We start from the raw sequence: 18,106 nt of genomic DNA, 5'->3' as shown, positions 1-18,106 counted from the left end.
GTGAGCAGCAGCGCCATAGTTAGCACATGGCCAAATGGGAGACACACCATTGCCTCAATGTGTAAATTGACACAGTCATCCCCTAATTCCTCATATTAATGGTCCCCAACCCATGAATGTGTGAACTTATAATAAGGGGTTCAGTAACTTATATTGGCATCAACACTGGTTGTTGTCAGAGAAAATAGTATGATGCTCAAACATGTTCTTTTTTAAAGACTTTATTTATTTATTTTTAGAGAGAGGGGAAGGGAGGGAAAAAGAGAGAGAGAGAGAGAGATTGATGTGTGGTTGCCTCTTGTACACCCCCTGTTGGGGACCTGGCCTGCAGCGTAGGCATGTGCCCTGACTGGGAATTGAACTGGTTCGAAGGCTGGCGCTCAATCCACTGGGCCACACCAGCCATGTTCAAACATGTTTTAAATGTTGTTAATTTCACTCTAATTATGGCCATTAAACATAGTTCATTTGAAAGTCAAACTGATTTCAAAGAGTTGTTTTAGCATTTTGTAATTATCTTATAAATATGTAAATGTACCATGATTAGTACATAGTGGATAATGAGTTTTATTAATGTGTGAAAGATGCTCCTGTTCTTGAAAAGAGTGAGCACTTTAGTTTACATTTTAACTTTCCATGGATTTGACTCCTCGCTTCACTATGTGGGTGCGAATGGGTGTGCATATCCTTTGTTTCCTTCTCAGTCTCTAGCACGTGTCCTTATCACACGTGCACTTAGCTGACAAATGGACGTGCACACAGCATTGAAATGACCTTGGCTTTAAGCTGCACCATTATATGTCCTCAGCCAGTTCCTAGCATTTGCTGGTTCCCTAGAATAACTGAAAACCACTGAACAGATAGCTGTCCTGAAAACATGGGGAGGCTAGAAAGCAGCTGTTTGTAGCTGTCTCCTGAAGGGCAGGGCCACTGACTGCAGCGTGTCGCCTTCTCTCTTGTAGATGGGAATGTGGTGGAGCCTGACATGTCTGCGGGGTTTTGCCCAGATCACAAGGCAGCCATGGTTTTGTTCCTTGACAGGGTCTATGGAATTGAGGTTCAAGATTTTCTCCTCCACCTTCTAGAGGTCGGCTTTCTGCCAGATCTCCGGGCTGCTGCTTCTTTAGATACGGTAATGATGTGAGCTTCTGCCTTCCTCAACTTTTGACTCTTCTCTCTCTGTTTTTTGATATTTTTTTCATAGATGTATATATTCATTTATTTATTGCCACCTAATGTTTATTGAGTACCTATTACATTTTTAGGCAAGCAGTGGGCAAACAGAAAATAAAATAGACTATTTTCTCAAGGAATTCGTTGACTGGTGGAGGAGACAGCAGCTCAAGAATGAGATAAAAACTCTGACCAGGTGCAATGGAAGACAAGAAGAAATTCATATAGCCCCGATTTGGGAGGTCCCAGCGGCTCCTAACAGCCTCTTTGTTGACTTAAACAGTTATTTTTCCCAAGAATGCAATTAGAGTAATAAGACGGTTTAATGGACGCGGTTGTGTGGTGTAATTGCAGTATCACCCTGGTGTTTTCATTTGTCAACATACAGATGGGCTAAAATCTGTCCCAGGTGTCCAGTGACCCAAACCGAGAATTGGCCATCATCAGTGGGCGTGCTCTGCCGTTTCAAAGGCTGGGGACAAGGCTGCAGCTCTGCATGTTGTCCGCTGGTCCTAGTGCCGCCTTGTTTTTATCTCAGCTGAATGAGTCTCTTTGATTTCCAGGGAAATAGGTTTTCAGTTGACAGCTCTTTTATGAATCATGAGATGAGAATCACAAAAAAATGAATGTTAAATTCTTTTCTTTGGGTGTGTTCCCCTGAAATTCTGGGCACACAGCACAGATAGTAACCTGGTGAGATAGTCAGCCCTTGAGCATTGGTTCTGGCAGATGTGAGCAGGAGCATCAACCTCACTAATGGGCGGAGCTCAGAAAGAACGTGGGAATGTGAGCTGTGTCAGGAGTCTTTCTTCCCCTGGTGGAGTGCTCACCCCCTCTGATGTCATCGGTGTCTTTATCTTTCATTCCTCCTACTCTTGATGTTCTATTATAGAATATGCACCACTTGGCTCTTGGGCCCTTTGATGACATATCGCTTTATTTATTTTTTTATTGATGAGCAGTTGAAAGTTGACTGCTTTCTGTGGTAAAGACTATGTGAACCACACTTAAAGCTACAACTGAAGCATACACTTCCATGTTTCATATTCTGTCACTTTCCAGATAGTGAAATCACACATCAGCATGTCGCTCCCCTAAGGCAGATGACTTTCTATCAGTATTCTCCGATTGCTTTCCAGGCGGCCTTGAGTGCCACGGACATGGCCTTGGCCCTCAACCGGTACCTCTGCACAGCCGTGCTGCCCCTGCTGCGGAGGTGCGCGCCGCTCTTCGCCGGCACCGAGCACCATGCTTCCCTCATTGACTCGCTGCTGCACACTGTGTACAGGCTGTCAAAGGGCTGCTCGCTGACCAGGGCCCAGCGGGACTCCATAGAAGTTTGCTTGCTGTCCATTTGTGGGTGAGTGGGTGCCTGCCATTCCCCAAGCCTCCTCCTGTTTAAGAGAGGGAATTTATTTGCTCTGCAGTCCTTGACAAATTGTTAGGAATTTTGGGAACAATTTCTGTGCAAGAATTAATTTCCTTTAGGAAGTCCTGTGTAGTGAGGCATGAGTCAAGTTCAGGAGTGCTCCTCCAGGCCTTGGCCGTCATGCTGGATCCACTGAGCTATTCTGGAGTTGGCGGGCGAGGTGCTGTGAGGGGTCTCTGGCCACTTCCGTGTCAGATATTGAATAGGTTCTCCCCTTTCGGCTGCATGAAGGTTTTAACTCCTCTTCTAAGATAGAAGAGTAAGAGGTCCTGTTAAATATGAATAACGATACAGTATAATGTGAAGGCGTTCCTTCCACATGGCAGTGATGAAGGGCGGCTATTTCTGCCAGCTTGGCGAACCACTTGCTGTAGGTAGAAGTCTTCAAATAAATGCCTTCCAGTGGAAACCAGAAACACATCTCCTTCCTCTAAAGTTCTGACAGTGAAAGGGACACTTCCGGGGTGCCTAGCAAAGCTGGGGCTCCTTTCTGATTGGGCAGGAGCTGTGGGAGGGAAGGCTTGCTGCCCAGCACTGCATAGTGAAGGGAAGGTATTCCCCCTGCAGCGGAGTGTGGGGTGTGGAAGCCGGATGGGACTGAGAGAGCTGAGAGATAAGAGATAAGTTCTCTCACTTCTCCGACCCTAAAATTCTGTAAAATGGAATGAAAATACATAACCTCACAAATCATTTCTACACACTGAATGGGGTGAAGCCTTCAGGGTTGTCAGATGCGGGGTGTGCACTGTGTGTTGGTCATCTTCCCCTTCATGCTGTGCGTCCTGTCTGGGCACTGGAGACCCCCCCCCATCCCCAGGAGTGAGGGGAGGCGTGTTTGCCAAGTTGCTGGAGACTGTGGGCTCCGGGCTGTGCGTTAAGAGGGGAGGGAGCGGAAGAGACACATCTCCTGTAGCAAATAAGGACAGACCTTCAGATCTGGGGGTGGAAATGAGGGGCTAGTGGGACCACTGATAGAACCGTGCAGCCATTGTTTAATCTTTGGGTTGGGGACCCCTGAAATTAACATTCTCTGAAGAGAGGGGTATGTGCAGTTCTTGGTGTATTTAATTTAGTCTAATGAATTGTCTACTTAGTTTAGATACATTAACTCCATTTATTAAAATCAGTTTTGTTCCACCAGCCAACTGAGACCTTCCATGATGCAGCACTTACTCAGAAGATTAGTGTTTGATGTCCCGTTGTTAAATGAACATGCAAAGATGCCTCTTAAGGTAAGAGCAGGACACGTTCACAGTTATTTGATTCCTGGGTCCTCTGACTTTGTTTCCTGTTACAACCTGTACATCTCTTAGATACACCATGTTTGATGTTAGATGTTGGAAAATTTCTTCCAGTTGTTGAAATGGGCATGTGAGTATAGATATGTGTATATCAACCTGAAATAAACAAGCAGTAACAGACCATACAAATCCCAAGATTGATTTTCTGTAAGCTGGTCACAGTGGAAATTAGTGGGAACAAATGGGCCACAAGAAAAACAGGAGCCAAGAAACCCTCAGGCTGGGAAACGTGGTGACAAGCCCCGCCTCGACGACTAGTAACCTCGAGGATGAAGAGCAGGCTTTGACGATGGTGTTTTCTGAGTTGACAGTCCGACGACAGTCTCCAGATGCCATCCAGCAAGGCTCAGAGATGCTTTCTGTACATGCAGTTCCAGTTGCCACGGGGGAGAAGTCAAGGACATCCTCTCTGCTCTGCTCTGTCACTCTGCTTGTGAACGGTCACATCCCACGCTGTCCTATTGACCTGGGGCTTTGTCCTGTCCTCTGACAGCCCCTCCAGGCTCAGGATTCAGATGCCAGATTCAGACTGATAGCGTAGTCCGTGTGTGGAGGTCATGGCCGTGTCTGGGCATTTTACAGGTGGCTGCACGGCACAGCACAGCTGTCTAGTAAGCACCTCTTCCTCACGGATACCAGCAACATGCTGTGAAAGAGTATTGAGACACAGATGTGCCCATTTTTAGAGCTGCTGTTACACTAAGCATGCCTCAATATTTAGCAAAAATAACCACTGTGAAAATTGATTTTGGTTTAATAAATTTAGATAGATGAATAAATTATGTAAAGTTATTTACATCCTTGCCGAAATCCCATTTTAATCTTTTTTTTTCATCCAGGACAACCCTTGTCCTACAAAATTTTCTTGATATAAATGAGCTGGGATATCCTTGAAAAAAAGATACAGTGTCACCCTGGCTGGTGTCGCTCAGTGGATTGAGCTCGGGCTGCGAACCAAAGGGTCACCAGTTGGATTCCCAGTCAGGGCTCATGCCTGGGTTGTAGGCCAGGTCCCCCGTGGGGACCATGTGACAGGCAACCACACATTGATGTTTCTCTCCCTTTCTCCCTCCCTTCCTCTCTCTCTAAAAAATAAATAAAATATTAAAAAAAGATACAGTATTACTTTATGTGATAAAAGTCTTTTATGTTATACCTATTTCCAAGTTAGTCTAAGCAAATCAGATCTCAATGTTTTATCATTTGAGAGTCCTAAATTTGTGTGTTTTGTAACTGAGAGAGAAATCAAACTAAAAGAAATATTTCTATTGTAAGTGATGTAGTTAGCTTTTATAACAGTAATCCTTCCTTATCAATTCATTTCCTTCCTTAGTTAGTGAGAGGAGAATCCAAAAACTTGTAGTTGATTCATAAACATCATTGTATTAACTTGGCAACTAGTCATGAATGTTATTTTATATGTCAAGAATAAATTATCCAAAGAGCTACCAAATAATTGAAAGATTCTGTACTTATCTTTGACTTTCCAGTTCAGTTCCAAACAAATAAAATATAGGAAAACATAGACACTCACTGAGGTTACAAATTGCATCTATAACCACCAAAGTAATATACTTAGATAAAGAAACTATTGAAGTGGGCAGTTTTGGGGGTTACTGAGAGATACCGTATCATAAATTGTGGCAATTAGGGTTGGCAGGGAGGATGCTCAAGTGTCCATGGGTGTGGCTCCTTTAGAAGGCACATGTTAGGTCCTGTGTGCCGGGCACACTTGTGCTCTGGGTCACCCTGGCATCAATCCCTTGTCATGTGAACAGAGTTAAGGGAAAACCGCTCATAAGACTGTCAGTGAGAACCACTGAAAACCAAACAGACTCATGAAGAATGTGCAAGGTAAGTTATTGGTAAAATGGGGTGTTCAATCTCCAGACTGTGGTCAGTATTAAGTTTCAAAGAGACGTGAAATACATGGTAAGAACTTTCTCCCAAAGAATCCATGTGGATCGAGCAGTTTCGTTCAGTTGATCTTATTACGTGGTAGCAGAACACCATGTGGGAAAAGTATCAAAGACATCTTTAGCTCATTGCTTTTACAATTGTTTTCCCACATAGCTGCTGACAAATCATTACGAAAGGTGCTGGAAATATTACTGTCTGCCTGGAGGGTGGGGGAACTTCGGAGCTGCCTCAGAAGAAGAACTTCATTTATCAAGAAAATTGTTCTGGGGAATTTTTGATGCCCTGTCTCAAAAGGTAATTTAATATTTTGTGGGTTTATTTGTATGATAAGATAATTAAAACTGTAGGTTCTTGATAAGACTTAGGAAGACTCCCCATAATTTTATTTTTTAAAATTTTTTCTCTTTTCTGAATTTATAGCAAATGTTGAGAATGCAGTTCATATTGGCTTTTAATCATTGCTATGGTAACACATTTCTTGAGATTAGAACACTCTGATTTTAAGGTGGCTAAGCATTTTAGGCAACTATGCACATGGGCATGGGTTGATATAATTTCTGATCTATTTGGACTTATTTGTTCTCAAACTCCCCCTAATCACCTCCCCAATTTCATAAAACCTGAAGAAATCATATCAAATATGAAATATACTATATAAAATCCCCCATAGGTACTATTCCAGGGGTTCACTGACTTGCCCGCTTTGCTGCTCTGAAGAAGGAAGCCCACCCACCCAGAGCCGCTTTCCTTGTGTCCTTGTGGCTGGTCCCTCCAGTGCCCGTGTTTGCACCGGAGAGCCCGGGCACTTCCAGCAACTGCATGGTGGCAGGTCAAACACGACAAGTGAGGTGCTGCGCTGCCTGCGGCTATGCTGAGCTTGTCGGTCACAGGCCTGTGGACTTCCCGACAGACGTTGGGTGGTCAGAGCCCTGTGACCGGAGCTCGCTTTCTGACAGGGGACAGTTCCTCTGGGACTTCCCTTAGCAGTGACTTCGCGATACTTTTTCTTGAATTGTCTTTGGTGAACAGAATCCTTTTAACATGATATGTAGAAGGTATTTTTAGAAGAATTTACGCCATTAATTTAAAATTGAGTGGTTAAAGTGAGATAACTTTTATATGATTACTATGTTTGATTTTAAAAATATCCCTAAATACAAAATTTATGATGTGATTAATTTACAAATGCCTCTTCCCAGAAATTCTGAGTGTGCATATTTGCTATAGCACTTCTTTCCTAGTGCAGGGTTTTCTCATGCTTCATAATGCAGCACAGGTCAGTCAGAGCCTCTCACCCTGGAGAGGTTCTTCTGCAGGTGTTTTCTACGAGGCCTTTACGGTGCAATGTGGTGGTAAATAGCCCATTACTAAGAAATACAGTCCTCGTTGTCGGAAATTACGTTTGTGTTGTACAGACATTACACACTTGGGATATTTGAGGCTACATCACCTCAAATATTGAAGAATAAATGTTTAGAGAAGCAAACATTTGTTTCTTCTTAGGCTGCACCTGCACCGTGTAGCCATCAGCTTCTCTTATGCTTATGGGATTTCAGGCTGAATGTTCCATTTTCAAGAGGACAAATCTGCTAGTGAGTTCAGTTACCTGGGTGGGGGCATGCAGAAGGAATTCAGATTTTTTCCTACAACATTTTACCCATCACAGAGATCATGTTGGCAACTTTGGCTAAACGGTGACAAACTTTTATTTGTTGGTCCTCCATTTCTCCCCAGAAATACGAACAGGAGCTTTTCAAACTGGCCCTGCCTTGCCTGAGTGCCGTGGCCGGAGCTTTGCCTCCAGACTACATGGAGTCCAATTACGTCAGCATGATGGAGAAGCAGTCCTCCATGGACGCTGAAGGCAACTTTAACCCACAGCCTGTTGAAACCTCAAAGTACGGACTCTTTCTGTTGTAGCAGCTTTTTACTGTAAAAGATGCGTGAAGTGTGAAATTGACTGAGTGCTAAAGTGATCTTCCTCTCATCTGTGCCCCCTTTGAACTGGTGTGCTTTTACTGGGGTCCCTTCCCTGATGAAACAGCAGTGACCGTGATGATTACCCGACTGTCAGAAGTAGATGAGGTGGACCTTCTCAGGCACTCTTAGTAGAATCGGGGTTCTCTGTAGCACCACATGGGAAGTTTGGAATAAGGAGGATCAAATGCATCACACTGGTTTTATTGTTAGCTGAAAATTTGCCCAAAGTGTCCATTAAAATTTCAGCTGACTTCTGTGTCGTGTCTCTGACCTGTGTGCTCTGGGTAGAGTGCAGCATAGTCCCTGTGAGTTGTCGTGTTGTGTCCCGTCTCTGCAGCAAGGCCTGGAGTTGTTCTTGGCACTCAGCGTGCAAAGCCCAGCCTGAGGTCAGCGGGAATATCAGATGAGAATGTCCCTGGGAAAGTCAGTGTGCAGTTAGAATGCAGTGTGACACCTTCACTGGTGATAAAAACGTCACTTAACATGATGCAACGTCTCCTGAGTGCTCAGTTGCCAGCATTGTCTAACAAATAAGATGTTTGGGTACCTCAGGTGTTTGGAGTTCAGCGCTTTTGTTGCTGCTGTTACTGTCTTTAAGTAGGACTATGCTTTCCTGTTGGCAAGGTAGCTGCCTCTTCAGGCCCCATTCACCTCAGCAACGCTGATGAGTGACCACAGGGCTGTCCCTCCATAGTCCCTCTCCACAGCATCGGAGCTGACTGTGGAGTTTGAAGGTCAGGCGTCAGGGCAGCCCACCAGCTGGTTTAGCCCCCACACCCAGATCACTTCAAACTTAGTGGTATTTTGATGAACTTGGCAATGCCTTAAATTTGCATGTTTGGTATTTGAGGACAGTCCTGTGAGGAAGGACTCTACCCCAGTGCTGGGCTTATGTGACTAATCCTTTGTATTTCTTCCAAAATGAGCAAACCAAAACACATGTTCATATTCCTACATTGGTAAGTTTGTGGTTTGCTAACATACAGCATAATCCAGGATTTTAAAATAACATCAGAACAATGTCATAGTTTGATTAATGAAATCTAATTAGTAAGTGTTCGGCATGTGTATTAATTTACCTAGACTTCCCCTTTGGGGATTTCTTAACCGATTAGGTTTAAAGCGTAGTCTCAGTAAGTTCTTTGTTTCTGTGATTTTTCTATATTATTTCTTAAGTGTATGTCCTGTGGTTCAATTACTGACTGATAACATTGCTGGGGAAGAACAGTAAACCATCTCATTATGCTAGATTCAGTTAGAATTCTAGTCTCAAGGTTAATTGCATTAGTAAGTCATATTTGCTAAAGAATGAAATGTTATTTATTAATTTTTCATTCATAGATATTTGATATTTGGAAGTCTTACAGTTACCATTAGACTTGGTCATCAATTGCATACACTGAGCACGTGTTCAGGAGATTAAATATCTACTTAAACATAAAAGGAATCAGGAATAAATGTTATAAAATCATGAAGCATGAGCTACTTTTCCCTATAGTCTATATTAGTAACAATTAGAATGAGATGCATTGACCATTAATAATTAAAATAATACATTACTAGTGGTATGAAATTAAGTTAAAATTTTAGTACACTTAAATAATGCAACAGGTCAGATTTCAGCTATTTTTCTCCCATGTGGTATTGTTGCAGAAGAGACTCCAGTCAAAAAAGAAAAATAACTTCAAAAATGAATGTGGGGGAGAAGTATGTCTTCAAACTTGTTCCATTTAATCATGTCTTGATTGTCCTTATCTTGGAATACATTTTAATTATTTTTATTTATGCATAATTGTATATAACTCATGTTAAGACATAAAGTATGAGCTAGTATATATGATAAACAGATACCACCTTAGCTGCTTGACTTTTCTTATATTATTCCTGTCGTATGGAAAAGCAATGCCTTGTTAAAACCATTTTTTAACAGCTTTGCATTGAATGGGATTTAAGCCATTGGAAGCTGTGAGTAAATTATTAATGTGAGTTTCTGTAATCCTGTGGGAACCCAGCCTTTTCTCTCTGTTTCTCTCACAGTATCACAATTCCCGAGAAACTGGAATACTTCATCAACAAGTATGCCGAACACTCCCATGACAGATGGTCCATGGACAAGGTAACGCCAGGGCCGCCGAGGCAGCCCCAAGTGCGGCCGGCGTCCACTGCCCGGTGGCTCTGACCGGGCAGTTCTCTCTGTTGCAGTGAGAGCTTGGTTTTGATGAGGGAGAAGCCTCTCATCGTAACGTGCTGATGCGGTGTTTCCATGGCGCTGCCTCGGGTACACACATGATACACGTATGAACAGGAGTAGTCATAAAAGCAGTTTTAAATTTCAAAAACTCTATTAAATCTCATATATAACATATCATTTGTGGGAATACAAAGTAATAATCATCAGGGGCTTCAGGAAAAAGTAGTGGCTCTGGGTCCAGAAATCTTTTAAAGAAACTTGAGCTTTATGTGTAATTTTGTATTAGACAAAATATTGAAAATTGTTAATTGGAATTTAGTGATCGTTTATACCTTTAAGTCTCCTGTTGTGCTTCTTATTACCAAGTCAGTATGCAGTCCCTGAGAATAGATTACTTGGCAAGGTGACATGTTTCTTTGTGTTGTCAAAGCCAGGCTGAATGAGGGGACCAAGCAGGCGAGATCCGGGACATTACAAGGTTTTCTGAGGGAAACACTGTGCTGAGAAGCCACGTTTAAGTTGAGCCTCGTTAAACTTGAGAGGAGATGGTTGTCAGAGCAGCCAAGCTGAGGGCGTGCACAGCCTAAAATGAGGGTGTAGTGATGGGGAGAAGAGAAAATCCAGTGGTGAAGCTGCCGGGGGATGTTACCCAGCAACACAGTGGCGCCCCCTGCATCCAGATCCTGCCCTGGACCCGGCCACCCAGTCGGCTGTCTGACAGTCCCCTTTCTGTTTTATAAACCTGTGGCTCTTTCCTGAGTAATTTAATTGACTTACTAGGTAAGGTGGTAAAAGCTAATTGTCTGTTTTAAACAGTCTTCTAGGCAGTGAGCTGGTAGAGGGGAAATAGAGATGAGTTGACAGAAGGCAGTGCCAGGCTGTGCCCAACAGTCCCCCAGATTCCGCAGGCAGACACGAAATTGTGGAGACAAAATCACGGGGAAGAAGCGTGTCGGGTGCTGGATAGAGCAGTAGGCAAAACAAGTAGTGTTATTCAGGATGCTTCCGAACAAAACGGCGCTCCGGTTCTCTTTCACACACGTGCCACAGGTGGGGCCCCACCCAGGACAGGTTGGGGAGAGGATGCAGGGTGGGGTGTGGGGGCACCTGTGACCTGGGGCTGCCTCTGCCTGGCTCAGTCCCGGTCGTCTGTTTAAGGAAGGCTGGGTGCTTCTACTCTCGGTGAAAAGACCTGTTCAGGTGACTTGATTGCTCAGACTGGTGCTGGCTAGGAAATTTTTATGTTCACTTAATGCTGGATAAAGTTCAAACCTTAATCCTTACCTTGAGTCATTTCAGATTTATTTTATCAGCACACACTTAAACGTGCACACCTATACTCTCTGAAATTAATACGTATAAAACAATTTTGATGTTTGTTTTGTTTTAGTTGGCCAATGGATGGATTTATGGGGAAACATATTCAGACTCATCCAAAGTTCAACCATTAATGAAACCATATAAACTACTATCTGAAAAGGTGAGGATTTTTAAGGTTATGTAGTTATACATTTTTTCAAAATGTTTTTCTTTGTTAGTAATTTCTTACTAAAATCTTTTTACTTTTTGTATGCTATTTTTAACCTTTATTCAAAGGTTCCTTTTTTTATCTTTTTTCTTTTTGTCTCTATTCCCATTTTCTGTCAGTATTTAATTGGTTATTTTTTTCTCTACTTAATATTTTCCTATTCTTTTTCAATTTTTATTTCTCTCCTGTACTTTTAAGGAGTGTAGAAAATATTATTTTTAAGAGTTATTGATGAGGCACAGTGAAATAATATTTTAATATTATTATAAGTTTTCATATATTTTACTTCTTTGGGAGAAGTCAGTCTCTTGTGAGATGAAGTAAAAGGATTTTCGAGCATGGTGCTTGTGCAGGGAAGTTTTCTCTCTCTTTATTCCAATGGTTCAAGAGCCTTCACTCACCTGCCACAGAATCCGCACTTTTCCCCAAGCAGGTTTCTCCTTCCGGTTCCCATCTGCAGTGACAGGAGCTGGGCCCCGGAAGGTTGCTAACCTCCTGGCCGTAATAAGCAGGGGTCTGTGTTACCAGCATCGGGCAAACTGGGGCTCAGCTCACACTCTGCTTTTCAGAGTTTTTACTTTGCTTTTTTATTTTTGAATGAACCATGTCAGTTTCTTAAAAAAGTGAAGGTAGTTTATCTCAGACCAAAGCATTGAATATGGATGCAGTACAAATAACAAAATGTTTATTTTACAAAGTCTTTCATTACAAGAGCATAGGCATGTAATTCTGTAACACAACAATAGCACACTCAAGCACACCATGTGACATTTTAGGTGAAATGTTCAAATTAAAACTATAAATTATCACACCCATATTGTTTCCCTGCTAGCCACACTCAAGCAGGCCTCACTTTCTGCCAGACCCTGTATTTTTTATTTCCATCTGGATTCCTGGTATTCTGTACCCCTTATTTTCTCTTCCTTTCTGTCTCCAGGAAAAAGAAATTTATCGCTGGCCAATCAAAGAATCCTTAAAGACGATGCTGGCATGGGGCTGGAGGATCGAGCGCACGCGGGAGGGGGACAGCATGGCGCTCTACAGCCGGACACGGCGCATCTCGCAGACCAGCCAGGTGGGGCCCTGGGAGGAAGCCACTGTTTACGTTGTTGTGAGATCGTTTCCATCTTTTGTTTAACTATTGGGGGTTTTTGAACAGTTTGAAAATTCTGAAGATTAACATGTTTACAGGGGTAAAGCCATGTTTGTTTCTTTTTTAAAAGCTCTTAAGTGAAGTCTTGGTGGAAGTCCGGGGTGATGCATAGGCCGGGTTGTGAGGAGGGACCTGAGAGCAAGGTCTTCCCGGTTCCCAGACGAAGGCGGTAGAGTGTGTCCACGTCTCAGTGCTTTCTCCTCCTTTCCAGGAGAACTGAAGGTTGGCCCTCAGGGAGCAATGAGTGGTCAGGCAGCAGAGTCAAGATGTGTGGGTGACCTTTCGAAGGTGGGGAAGACAAGGGAGAACCTTGTTCCATAAAACCTCTGGAAAGGAACACAGCCCACTGGCACCTTGGTTTTAGTCCACGGAGACCTGTGCCAAATGTCTAACATCCACTAAATTTGTCGTGACCTCTTACCATGATAATAGAAAATTAGCACAGATAGAATGGACACCAGACAGAGGTGGTAATGAATGGCTGAAAATTTAAGTCTAGAACACAGGAGAAACTTTAAGCTAGGTCAGTTGGTTTCTGGTTTATTAAGAAATAGTTGATAAGTTAGATACCTAAAGTAGATATGGATGTGGACACAAGAAAAAATACTATATGTTGTACTTTTAAAAGCAATAAGTTGGTTATATTTTATCTTAACATTTATTTAGCGCATAAAGACATGTAAATGCTGACTTCTTTGATTAATCACTTTAAGTCAACTTAATTGACTTATTTGATTATTTTGTTAATGTAAGGAAGAATAAGTTCATTGCAGCCAATTAGAACTTGTAAGAAACTCAAGAATACGATGATTCTTTGATTAAGGAAATGTTTTACAATTTTAGAATCATTGCCCAAGTTGTTGAGTCCTGATTCTTAGCTTTTGGGGTAGGCAGCCCCTGAGATGTTGGGAATTGTTATGCAGTCATAAACAATCGTCAGAGCCCCCAATACAATTTAATTTGCTAGGTGTTTGTGAAATCAGTTTGTAGACTCTTGCCAGTTTTATCTGAGGAAGCGTGTGTTGGAGGTTTGTTTGCCTTGCATTTCTGGGGTATCTCTCCAGTCTCTCTCCACAGGCATTTCACAAGATTCCACTTTCCCCATCAACTGTTTAGGTTTCTGTGGACACTGCCCATGGGTACAGCCCCCGGGCCATCGACATGAGCAACGTCACACTGTCCAGAGACCTGCATGTAAGTGCTGGTGGCTCTTGAAAGCATCCTGCGAGTTCGGTTGTAAAAAGCACACTGCAGCACCTTCCTGTGTGTATTTTGCAGTGGGAACTGTTTGCATGTGGCCATCATATATTGGGCCCGTGGAACCTGTAGATTATGTACCCCGACTTTTTCACGCTGGAAAAGCTGATACGACTTTTTCTAGGGTGTTTCTTCCAGCTAACATATTTTCTTTGAGGACAACATCTATTAAATTAAAGCTTTTTAATATTTTCATATTAAATGTCTGGGGTAGGAAGGAGGTAAATCAGTCCCTAAAGATGCCCTGCTTGGGAAAAGCCTTCGTGTTCCTTAAAGAATGTGAATTTTTAGTTGTTTGTCCACGGAAACTGATGGCATTGTGCTTGTTCCAGCATACTTTTAATTATTATCTTACATTTTATTTTAAAATCATAATTTACATCCAGTATTATTTTGCATTAGTTTCAGGTATACAACATAGTGGCTGGACAATTACATACTTTACAAAATGGTCTCCCAGTATTTCTAGTACCCACCTGGCACCATTCATAGTTATTACAACATTATAGACTAGACATGTGAAAAGATGGTCAATGCCACTAATCATCAGAGAAATGTGAATTAAAACCACAGTAAGATACCACCTCACACCTGTCAGAGTGACTATCATCAATAAATCCACCAACAGCAAGTGCTGGCGAGGCTGTGGGGGAAAGGAACCTTTGTGCACGGTGGGTGGGAATGCAGACTGGTGCAGCCACTGTGGAAAACAGTACGGAGACACCTCAAAAAATTAGCCCATTTGCCTTATGCTCTGCCCATGGTTTTATCTGTCCTATGTCACTGAGGGATGGCTGTGAAGTGGCTGATTTGAGTGGGAGATAAATTTGTTGCCATGGAACATAAGTTAACAGGCCCATATGATGATCAAACAATTATATTGGAGTTGTTAGTACTATCAAGAGAAATAAGTATTACTGAGAATGAAATCTACATATTGTTAAATTGCTCCCAATGACTGTATTAAAATGACACAGTAAACTTGAAAATCAAAAGTGAAAAGGATTGTAGGAGTTCCTTTTTCAAAACCCAAAGGTCCGCAGGAAGGTTCATGTGGCCCATGCAGGGTCTCACCTCGCTTGGGACAGACGGTGTTCCAGACAAGCAGATGTTAACTGGTGTACCACGCGAGCGTTCAGAACATGCAGGACCTGACTCTGAAGTCAGGACCCCTTCTCCCTCAGATTGTCCAATATGAACATGACAACAGCCAGCACAGAAATAGTGGTCTCTTGTGAATGAATTAAAATTATTCCTATTTTTTTGTCATATAGGCAAAAATGTATTTTTTGGAATGCCACAGAATTTTAGTAATTAGTTTATGGATGCCAACATGAAAATGTTGAAAGTCATGGATATTCTCTACTGTCAGTGTTTTGTAAGGTTTAGAGGATCTTTGAAAGCTTTAGAAATTAAACTGGTAAATGTGGCTTTTTTGGTTGAAGTCTATAGCTAATTTGAAGTTTCATGACCCAATTAGTAAAGCGTGTGCCATTAAACACAGATGACAAGGGCCATCCCCATCACATGGCTGGGCTACCTCCCAGTCATTCACGGGATCAGTGTTCTCTGCAGCCAGATGCCGCAGCGCACAGTTGTGTTTGATCACACCCAGGTTGTGCTTCACACTGACTCACTGCGGTGTATTAATATAAAGCATGTTTTTATATGACATATTGGGAAACAGAGCTAGCTTTTGTACTTACTAAAGTATAACTTAATTGCTAAATAATTTGTTCATTTAAGGCTATGGCAGAAATGATGGCTGAAAACTACCACAATATATGGGCAAAGAAAAAGAAAATGGAGCTGGAGTCCAAAGGTATATTTGCTAAAAATACGTAAGACTTGTTTTTCTCTTGTCTGTGTGGGGTGGGAAGGAAGTGTGTCCCCAGAGCGGGCCTGCCAACTGTACCGGGCCCAGCAGGGCGGGGCTTGGCTTCCGTTCGCAGTCCACGTGCTCAGCAGCATGGGCGTGCCCAGCCCTTCCCGGCCTTTGTGTCTGTGGGTGCGCTGGGCTCTGGCTCTCACAGATGCCCTTGTGTGCAGGGTGTGACCGCCTCCTCAAGGGCACGTGCACAGTCCTTCTTGGGTCATCAAGGGCCCTGGAGAGGGAAGGGGCCCGAGTGACGTGCGGACCCGGAAGTTCTGTGGCATGGTCCTGTTATACAGGCCGCCGCATTGCATTTCAGATTATTTCCCGTTGCTGTTGTGTGTTCTCGTCTGGACATTCTCTTAGGAGGGGGAAACCACCCCCTGCTGGTGCCTTATGACACGCTGACAGCCAAGGAGAAAGCCAAGGACAGAGAGAAAGCTCAGGACATCCTCAAGTTCCTGCAGATTAGCGGGTACGCTGTGTCCAGGTAAGAGCACGCCTGCTGTAGTGCCTCATTCTTCCTGTGAGACTGAGTATTAAACAGCCCATAGATTCAGTGAGGCCAGAAATGATCGCCATCTAAAGGGGTATCCAACCTTTTGGTGTCTCTGGACCACACCGGGAGAAGAAGAGTCAGTTGTCTTGGGCCATACATTCAATACATTGCGACAGGTATTCACACACACACACACAAAATCTCATAGTGTTTTAAGTAAATTTATGATTTTGGGTTGGGCTGCATTCACAGCTGTCCTGAGCTACAGGCAGCCTGTGGGCCACAGGCTGGACACCCTAGTAGGGCTGCTCTTCAGTGTGTGGGGACACACGTGTTGGAAGCACCAGTGCCCTCAGCTGTTCGCCATAGATCCTGAGGGCAGGTCGAAGTGCTGCCCACCTTAAATCCCTGTCCACCGTCCAGGCAAAATCCAGGCAGTAACAACGCTCTGATTTTCGAAAGGCAGCGTTTTACTGCAGAGTAATGGAATTATTAGTCATCATTTTATGTCAAAGTATTCATTGTGTGCCTTCTAAGTTAAATCTCACTTTTGCCTTTAGGTACGGAATTTGAGATAATCTTCTAACTTTATTTTTCCCCATTTTAATTTTTTTTATTTTTAAGTATATTTCATTGATTATGCTATTACAGTTTTCCCAATTTTTTTCTCCCCTTTTTCCCCCCTCCGTCCTACACACCACCACCCTCCAGCATCTGCCCCCACCCCCCCTTAGTTCACATCTACGAGTTGTACATATAAGTCCTTTGGCTTCTCTGTTTCCTGTACTATTCTTATATATGTAATAAATATAAAATTTTGTTGAATACATGTACACATACACACCTTCTGACAGCCCTTGTAGACGGTCCTTTCCACAGCTCATTCGCTCTTCCAGGGGCTTCAAGGACCTGGACTTGGACACGCCGTCCATCGAGAAGCGGTTCGCCTACAGTTTCCTTCAGCAGCTCATCCACTACGTGGACGAGGCCCATCAGTACATCCTGGAGTTCGGTGGGTGCCACAGTCCCGCCAGCAGCCTGGCCGCCACCGGCGCCTGCATGTTGGGGTGCAGGACAGCATAGCCCCCTGTGTCCTGTGAGCTGGTGGCACAGTGCTTTCTGCCAGCCTGGTACCAACCACAGTCTAACGCTCAGTAGGCAGACGTGTTGTAGGGATGGCTGGAGAACTTAAAACCCAGCATAGCTCTGCCCTTTAAAGTTCATTGGCATTGATTTTTCACTTTGAAAGATACGCTGGACGGACATCAGAATTTAAGGTACAGTTACATCTTTTCTGATGGAATCAAGTGCTCTGCCCTTAAATAACCTGAAAACTCAATGGATTCCCGAGATTTCTAGACGACACAAAGGCCTTGCCTTTAGCCTCTCAGGGACGCCTGCTCAGGGTCGAGTTCCTGCAGCGCAGAGCAGTTTATCATCCTCTTGGATAAAGTGCAGGATTTCTGCCCGTCTGGCCTCGTTCCACCTGAGTTCGAAAGAAATCCTTATTTTAAATCTCAGAAAATATCTCATTCAGGACATTTTCTTGATGCTGCCGCCTCTCATTTCTGCTGTTTCCTGTGCCATCAGCATAGTCGGATTCCAGCCCTAGGGTTGGTTCCTTGCCCCTCCCAGCAGGCCGCCTCTGGAAAGCGGGCACTCTTCTGCTGGTGGTTTTTAAGTTTTCTTTTTCACTCCTAAGGCTGGTGTGTTTCTTAACGCTAATTATTCCTGTTTTCAACATGTTTTCTCAGCACTCACAGTCCTAGATCCCGGGGCAGCAAACACACCGTCGTCAGCCT

The 18,106-nt window shown here is 43.4% G+C and overlaps 1 protein-coding gene across 1 annotated transcript in view; it reads left to right on the top strand.

The window, feature by feature from the left end:
- Window positions 1-18,106, top strand: part of RYR2 (ryanodine receptor 2) — a 533,272-nt gene that overhangs the window by 381,383 nt on the left and 133,783 nt on the right. Inside the window, 12 exon segments of the mRNA XM_036016051.1 lie at window positions 963-1,132; window positions 2,313-2,533; window positions 3,744-3,834; window positions 5,977-6,117; window positions 7,558-7,721; window positions 9,841-9,919; window positions 11,385-11,474; window positions 12,460-12,597; window positions 13,792-13,869; window positions 15,679-15,754; window positions 16,172-16,295; window positions 17,201-17,316. Coding sequence (XP_035871944.1) covers window positions 963-1,132; window positions 2,313-2,533; window positions 3,744-3,834; window positions 5,977-6,117; window positions 7,558-7,721; window positions 9,841-9,919; window positions 11,385-11,474; window positions 12,460-12,597; window positions 13,792-13,869; window positions 15,679-15,754; window positions 16,172-16,295; window positions 17,201-17,316 — 1,488 coding nt within the window.

This window comes from Phyllostomus discolor, chromosome 15 (assembly GCF_004126475.2).
Source record: "Phyllostomus discolor isolate MPI-MPIP mPhyDis1 chromosome 15, mPhyDis1.pri.v3, whole genome shotgun sequence".
Classification (NCBI taxonomy): Eukaryota; Metazoa; Chordata; class Mammalia; order Chiroptera; family Phyllostomidae; genus Phyllostomus; species Phyllostomus discolor.
The sequence above is the reverse complement of the archived record's forward strand: the minus strand, read 5'-3'. Positions and strand labels throughout refer to the sequence as shown.